This window comes from Drosophila busckii, chromosome 3R (assembly GCF_011750605.1).
Source record: "Drosophila busckii strain San Diego stock center, stock number 13000-0081.31 chromosome 3R, ASM1175060v1, whole genome shotgun sequence".
Classification (NCBI taxonomy): domain Eukaryota; kingdom Metazoa; phylum Arthropoda; class Insecta; order Diptera; family Drosophilidae; genus Drosophila; species Drosophila busckii.
In genome coordinates, this window is record NC_046607.1 from 14,537,261 (window position 1) to 14,545,571 (window position 8,311).

At 41.9% G+C, this 8,311-nt stretch overlaps 1 protein-coding gene across 1 annotated transcript; it reads right to left on the bottom strand.

Moving 5' to 3' along the window:
• Positions 1 to 5,947: 5,947 nt before the first annotated feature.
• LOC108602258 lies at positions 5,948 to 6,848 on the bottom strand. The gene has a single exon (XM_017990313.1). The coding sequence runs from the start codon at positions 6,832 to 6,834 to the stop codon at positions 6,268 to 6,270; it is 567 nt and encodes a 188-aa protein (XP_017845802.1). The 5' UTR covers positions 6,835 to 6,848; the 3' UTR covers positions 5,948 to 6,267.
• Positions 6,849 to 8,311: the final 1,463 nt, after the last annotated feature.

Here is an 8,311-nt window from a genome sequence, read left to right on the forward strand (position 1 = left end):
ATAATGCGTTTCCAGGCATTTCTTTGATACGGTCGCCCATATTTTGTTCGCCTGCTGTGTGTGAGTGTGTTAGAGTTTTTTGTTTTATTTTGCGTTCATTTGTTTGTGCCTGTGTATTTGTGTTGTCTCTGTTTGCATATTATTTACTCGCACCGCATGGTACTCTCTCAATATTTATTGCATAATTTTCGGCGCTCATTTGGCCACACACACACCCAACCATAAGGTGCGTATGTGTAATATGAGTGTCTGTTTGCTTCCCATCATTCACATGCAAATTGTCAGCTACCAGTTTAGGGTTCACTTGCTTTCGGGTAGCTTAATTTGTATATGAAGATTAAATTTCATTTTCCCATTTTCGCTTCTCATTGTCTTTGTCGTGCTTTGTCGTGTTTTTTAAATTTTAAAATTTATTAATTGTTATATATTAAACCTGCCACTGCTTTTTAAGCTTAAACAAATAAAATCTCAAGCGCAACAACATAATTTAATTTAATTACTTTTGCATTTAGGCATTTACAAACTGAAAAAAGTTTTATTTCTATATATAAATCACTTTTTATTATCATTTAAAGAAAGGATTGAGCAAAGAATGTTGCATAAAATTAATGTAACTTCTGCTACTTGCCAAGTGCTAAACCTATCTGGTGCTAAATGTTCTAAATGCAGCAAACGCTTTCAACAAAAAGCTTTCAGCCAATGTAGCGCTCAACCCCGAATATTTTAGCCAATGCTTTTAAAAGCTTTTATGCTTTAGCCAAACACAGAACACGCTAAAAGTTTAGCAAAAGCTTCATGCTATACCTTGTTATTTAAATATTGTACTGGGGTATGTTAAGTTGGTCTGCTGCGTTTGACTTTTTCAGCTACTAAGCAAACAACGATCAAAGATTTTAAAATGTATATAAGCATCTAAATGTATTTAAGTTGTTTAGTAATGTTAACTTCAAATTACAAATATTATAGTCTTCGATAACACAAATTTCATTTAAAAAAAGAGAAAATAGCTGCACATGTGCTAAGTATTCAGCAAAAGCATCTGAGTTTAGTTCATCTGAGTTTTCACATAAGTGAGAGCGACATGTTGGTCTATCGAATTCAATTATATTTTGCTCATTATATATAAGTTAAAATGTATATAAAGCTTGTGACGTAACTGCTTTGTACACTAGCTAGAGGCTGTGATATGGCCAACTGCTTAGCATAGTTTAGTATAATTTCAATTTCAAAGGAGCTTTAATTTAAATAAAGCTACAACGGCACCTTGAAGTAATTAATAAAGCATTAATTAAAATTTTTCTGCTGCATTAGCATACGTAAAGGAACCGCAAGCAATTATTGCTTACGTTAACCAAACCGGTTAAGTGAACGTGCAACAAAGAAAAGTGCAAGAGCTGCATTGAAAGCAACTCAAAGCTAAGAGTGCATGCCATAATCGACTGGCCGCTCATAATTCCGTAGAGTAAGAGCAAAGATAAAGTGGGCAGCAGGCTGGGATTGGGGCTTGAGTGTAAATCCCTGTCAGCATCAATGGGTTGAGCATATGGCGAAAATATGCTGCGTTGCTCAGTTTGCCAACGGTATTGGCCATGGGTAGAGCTAAACGCTTAATGTTGCTAGCATAGTATTGCAGCAACAAGCTGTAAATTGAATGCCGCTTATGTAGTTGGCGTTGTCTTTGCCGTCGCTGCGCATTATACTTAATCGATTGCTCATACGCCGCGTTGAACTAACGAGCAGTCTTTACTCACCCACCCAGCAGCGCTCGCATTATGAACTCTCTCTTGCCTCCAACGGCCAGTTAATGAAAACAAGCTGTCTGTGACGAAATTAAGCCAAAAAGTTCTTTTCTCGTTTGTCTCGTTCATATTGCCTACAGCACCAGCAGCAGCAGCAGCAACGCCAGCAACGTTGCCATCGCCTGTTAATGTTGCCGAATTTGCATTTCATGTGGTTCCCTTGCCGCTGCCACAGCTAACGTCGCATCATGCAACAAGATGTCAAGTCACGTACCCAATTTTCAGCAAGCAAAAGTCAATACACTCGACTCATGACACAGTATTTGAGCAGCAGCAGCGAGCGCTCTACTAGCCCCCAAGAAAGAAGCACACCCATAGGCAGTATATTCATTAGCACACACACACACACACACACACGCAAATATAAACAGCACAGCAAACATTTAAATGCTTATAAGCCTTATGCGGCTTTAATTAAATTGTTTCTACTTAAACACTTTGATTATTGTTATTTGTTTTGAAAAACCTACAAATTTAATTAGATCGATTTCGAGTGCATTGACAGTGAAAATTGCCTATGTAAGCTTTTTAATTAGTTTCAATGTCAGTGCCGTTGAATTAGTCTCAACACTTGGCAGCAAAACATCCTAACAAAGCATCGCGTGACAACATTAAGTTGTAAAAGCCACCTAAGGTCAACAAGTCGCACGTGGGCAAAGACTTTTAATTTGAAACTTATTTCGATTGTGTTGACATAAGAGCTGCTGGCCAAGGCGCTTGACTTATTCAAAATGAACAAGATTAGACAGCGACACGTAGCTCAGCCCCAGGCAAACGAGCAACGAGCAACAGCAACAGCAACTGAATTTAATTGCTTGGTTATTAAAGCGGCGTAAAGAGTTCAATGGCTATTAAATATTTTGATAAAAAGGAAGTTAAGGAGCTAATTAAGCAAAAAACTGGCGACAGCTCTTAAAGTTCAACTAGCAACAAATTTAAATGACTTTAATTTAAAGTAAAGCATTCAATGAATTTTAAATTTATGCATTAATGGCCCAAGCTATTTACTTTCTGTTTTAATTTTAGGTAAAAAAGTGTATAAGAGTCTTTTAAAAGTCTTCGAACTCAGCTAAGAACTGGGCACAGCTCTTAGAGTTCAACAGCAGCTGATATGAATTTTTAATTCAATAAATATTTAACAATTGTTTCTAACCTGCAAGCCATTTACTTGCTGTTCTAATTTAAACTAACAGTCTTATAAAAGGTGAACTCCGTTAAATACTGGGAACAGTTCTTACAGTTCAAACGGTTAACAGTTTGTGCAAAAGTCATGCGCAGTTGGCGCCGCACTGATTAATGCAACAGTTTGCCCTTTAAACAGAATTCCAAACCAGCTGCGTGGTGAAAACAGAAACAGAACAGAGCTGTGCCTAAATAACATGTGGAAACAGCTATGGGATGTAACTTAACATAGCTAGCATAGTTTTTGAACATGCATGGAATTAATGTTGCATGTGCTTTTGAGGCTTGTTGGACATTTTCAATTTGCCGGACCCACTGAATATTTTAGCGCATTTCAATGCGCCCAATAAACTTTGGCCGACGACTTTGTTGAACGGCTTAAGCTAAGGTGCAAAATTTGAGCATAAGCGAAAATTAATTAGCTTAACTTGTGCTGCAGCCAAAGAATTATAAAATGAATAATTATACAAAATTAAAAACGGCACGTAAGTGTGTGTGTTAGGACTTGAAGGTCCTTGAGCACGCCACTTTGATAATCGGCAAGGGGTGCTGCAGCAGCAGCAGCAGCACACATAAAAAAGTAGCAACAATGTGGTCCTTAAAGTTGTTGCACTTTTGTTTGAATTTCCTTGGCTTTTTCATGCTTCTGTGACCGCCAAAGTTTTTTGGCCTCTGTGACATTTCAGAGAAAAGAGAAGCGAGCAGCGCTTGCCACAGCCATCAGCCATCAGCCCTCGTGTTGAATCGTTTAAAAACTTTTTATGCCACTCACTAAGGCATATGTATATATTTCGTTTGTATGTGCTTTGAATGTGTATTGGTGTGTGTGTTGGTGTGTGCCACAGGGCAAACTGTTGTCTGGCTCGGCGGATTGGCCTGTCTGTCAAAGTTTTGCTGGCTGACTGGCTAATTTGCTGTGAAAGCTGATTTGCACATAATAGCAAAAGGCTTTGAGCTCTCTCGCTTACGCTTCGTAATTTGAGGTTAAAGACTAAACGCACACACAGCAGCGAACTTAATAATAGTACTATACACTTAACTTTTGATTAATGCCGCAAAAGCGCGTTTTAATTGAGCTTTACCCACAGGAATTAATACTCAGCAGTCAAGTCAGTTCATAACTGAAGACAAAGATTAGGGGGAGTTTGTAAAATGTGAAATTGATATTCATCAGGCATTTTGACAAGTCATGCTGCGAGCATGAAGCGATTTGCATGACGCTGACATATTGGCATCTGCTTGAGACTGAATAATTTATGATATATATATATATATTAAATCGCTATTAAATTGCACAATTGTCACGCTGGTACAGGAATAAATTAAATAGCAGCAGCAATGCATGTCAAACGGATCTTAAGTCCAAGGCTCCCACTCGTGCGGATTATTAATATTTTCCATGCTGCTTTTTCAGCTTTTAAGGCGCTGTTTGAGTTGCAGCAGCAGCAGCAGCAGCAGCTGCTGTTGGCACAATGACCAGTGTGTGTGCCTGTTGGGAAGCATAAAAATAAATCAGCCCTTGAGCGTGAGCAAACAAAGCTCAGAGCCAAAGCCAAGCCAAGCCAAGCCATGTTGGTCTAATGAGCGCCAGCCGCAAAATCAACGAGTCAAATCAACTAAAGCATAAAGCTGCATACACAGTGGGTTGAAGAACAAAAGGTTGCAGCCAGTACCCACCCACCCACTACAGCCACCACATTCGTTCGTTTCTGTGCGTCCTCTGCTCATTTATCAAATTCTAATATGTGCAAGCCACAGACCGCAAGCTGTCGACACTCAATGGATGTTTGTGCGCTTCGCTGTGCTGCTGCTGCTGCTGCAAGTGCAACCAGCTGCAGTTTTAACTGTAACTGTAACTGCAAATGTAACTGTGTGTGCACCGCAAAATATGCAGCGCATTCTTACCATTTTGGCTCTTTGTAGCAAGCTGAGCATATTAATTACATTTTGTATACGGAGCGTGGGCTGAGCACAGCTCTGAGCATTTGCAAACAAATTGTTGTACGCACATTTGTTGGCACACACACACACACTAAGATTTGATGCACAATTGGCTTTTGCGGTCGATATAGTGATGAAGTCGCCACTGAGCGGCAGCTAATAAAGCTTAAACCAAAAACAAACTATGCTGACACACAATTTATCAATAAAATGGCGCGCGTCATAACTTTTAAAGCTGAAAAGCGCCGTAGTTGGTTAAACATTTAATTCCATTTGAGGCGAGGCGCGGCGCATTGCAAAACCAAACAAATAAATCAAAGTTGAATCTCGCCCGTTCGTGGAACTGCGCATGAATTAAATGTAACAACAGCAACACACACAACAACAACAACAACCCATTAAGTACTCTGCGCTGCTGCAAAAGTTTTCAATTCCTGTTACAGTTGGGGGCCTGTGATTTAAGTGTTGGGACCGCGCGAGTCCAGTGTCCCAATGGCACTAAAAAATAAAAATAAAAATAAAATATATATGAACGCATAAATTGCTGCTGAACTGCAGTCTCAACATAAATATATATAATTTTATACATAATAAATCCAAGAGTTTTGCAATCATTTAAGCATAACGCATTTTTGCTAAATTGTATGCTACAAAAAAAAAGGAATTTTATTTGAATGCGCATTCAATTGAAACTTAACTCAATTGAGTTTTTATTGCCAATCTCAATGCGCAACTCACGTTCCAGGCTCACCATAAAGGCTTTGCCCTCCCCACGTTATCCAATGCAATTTGCAAAATTGCGCGTTGGCTCTGTGCGAGATTAGAGTAGCTACATGCAAGGACTAGGACTAGGCTGCTGCCCAAAATGTTGATACGCTGCCAATGACACCTGACTTGCAATTGTTTTTCATTTGCGAATGTTTTTTAGGCAGCAGCAAAGCTGCTTAGCAAAATATTTAGATTTTTTTCAATTTGTATATTTTTAAATAAATAAATTGTATAAAATCAAAAGCTTAAAGTGCGCCGCTCACTCTCTTGCGCTCTCTTTTTGACAGTGTAGATTATTTATTTGCTTTTGTTGCGCTCGACTATTTCGTGCACTGTTGTCTGTTTGTTGGCCCGCAAACGAAAATAAAAAATAAAAAAAAAACAAACTGGCGGAACACATTTCATAAATCTTTGCCTGCGATTGAGCACAGCCGTGACAGTTTTGGAATTTGTAGCCGCCCAATTTTTTGGCCGAATTTGTGGCAGCAGCTAACACACACCTGACAACGTTCACTCAAAGTTCAATGGACAATGGTCAACGGTCAAGGCAGTGCTGGCTGGCGTTTATCTTGCGGGCTCAGTGCTCTGCCGCCGAACTGTGCAAAGGAATGGGAATGATGAAGCTCTTGCAGCTGCGTGGCGGCGGCGTAAACGTTAGTCGATGCAGACTGCTGTGTGGCAAGTTGACGCAGTCCTGGCGCAGTCGTGCCTCAACATCGCTCATGTTGCTGCTGCTGCAGGCCTTGCTGCAACGCTTATCGGCTGGGGCACACAATATGTTGCAAAGCAGCCACAGCATGGCCGCCATAATGAGCAGTGTGAGGCCAGCAAAGATCACAAGCTGAGCTTGCAGCCTCGTGCCAGTTGCTTGCAGTGGCAGATTGGCCACAGTTGCTGCTAGCGCTGCCTCCTCTGCTGCTGTTGTGGCCAGCTCTTGGGCTATGACGTTTTGCAGCTTGTAGCAGTCGTAGGGCGACATAAGATGCGGCTTCTTATAAAAGACAGTTGGCTTCTGATTGCGCCACCAGTCATTCCAGTAGGCCAACTGCCGATTCGCTAGCAAGCGATTGCAATGTGTGTAGACTTCGTTCAGCCACTGTTGGCATTCGGGCCTGTTGATGTGCTGCTTGCAAATCGGATTCATTTTTTTTAACTAGTCTCGATTTTTATGTGTTAACTGCCAGCGCTGGCCTACTAAACTTCAAAGTTCACGTGCTTGCGTCCACGCAGCAAATCCAGCCAGCCCTGGCGACGAGCTACTTGCTGGCCAATGGGCGTGGCATATGTGGTGGGCAGCTTGGCAATGCATTGAGACTCTTCACTTGAGGAAGTGCACTCCATGTCTTCATCATCATCTTCTTCTTCTTCTTCGCACTCTTCTTCTTCGTCGTCGTCGTCGTCATCTTCTTCTTCATCGCACTGCTCTTCGTCTGCATCTGAATCACTTTCAGTCTCATCACTTGTAGTTGGCGCATGGCCAGCAGCTTGTCTGGACTTTACACTGCTTGCACTGCTCTCAGCTTCCGACTCCGACTCGCTTTCCTGCTCGCTCAACTTGGCTGTAGCTGCAGCTGCTCCAATCGAACACTTTTCCCAAAACTTTGGTGGCACATATAGCTGCTCATCGGCTTTGTGCGAAGTGCTGAGCTCACGACTAGTTGTCGCATTGCATCTTTGACGCAAGCTATGCAGCACATTTTCTACGGAGCCTGCGCCACCAGCAGCTTTGCGATCCTTTTCAACTTCATCCTTGGTGAGGCGTCTGGGCCGCACAAACACAAACGCGCGCACCAGCAGCAACAATATGAGCAGCACAAATAGCAAAATGCAACTTATGACTACAACAATTGTAGTTGTGCTCGCTCTGTCTGCATTACTTGGCTCTGTAGTTTCCAGCTCACGTCTGAGCCGCTGGCAATCGGCCGCTGTCATCAGCTTGCGACGAGCTGATTGATCCTTTTGCATTGTTTCCCAGCTGGGGCATTGGCTGCATACCTCGTGGTTGCAGCCCGCGCTGCTGGGATTGACTTCACACATTAAATTCTGCATTGTAGAAAATATATATAAAAGCATTTAAGCGTAATCGAGTTACGTTGCGTATACGTAACGGGTTGCTAAGATGTGTTTCCCAATTAAAATTTATGTATGTGTTACAATTTGTACGCACAGAGAGAGAGAGAGAGAGAGAAGCTGAAGCTGAAGCTGTCTGCAGCTCAAAACTGCAGCAGCCAAAATAGCAATCCCTCCATGACAGCCTGACTGAGCGTTGGGTGTGGCTGCCAACTGCGTCTGTGTGTGTGTAGTTAAGGAAATAAGTACTTTTCTTCATGGGTAAAGTCTCTTGACGCTTCGCGGTGTCAAATTGTGACATGGAGAAATGAATTCGCGCGCTCGTTTCGAGCAAAGATTTTAATTTCAGTAACAAGCTCACAACGACCGCAGTCGCTTGTGCTTGGCAGGCAGGCGGCGGCGGTTAGTTGCTACCTGATGATAATAATGCCAGTGTAAACGTGACGATGACTTACCAGATAGCATTGAAATATTGCCAAAGTGCCAAACCAGCAGCTGGGAGACTCGCAGGCACGGCTACGGCTTTAGCTACGGCGACAGAGCAGACAGTT

Excerpts from the sequence above, each read along its gene's own strand:
- LOC108602258 (XM_017990313.1), bottom strand. The coding sequence starts at position 6,834 with ATGAATCCGATTTGCAAGCAGCACATCAACAGGCCCGAATGCCAACAG.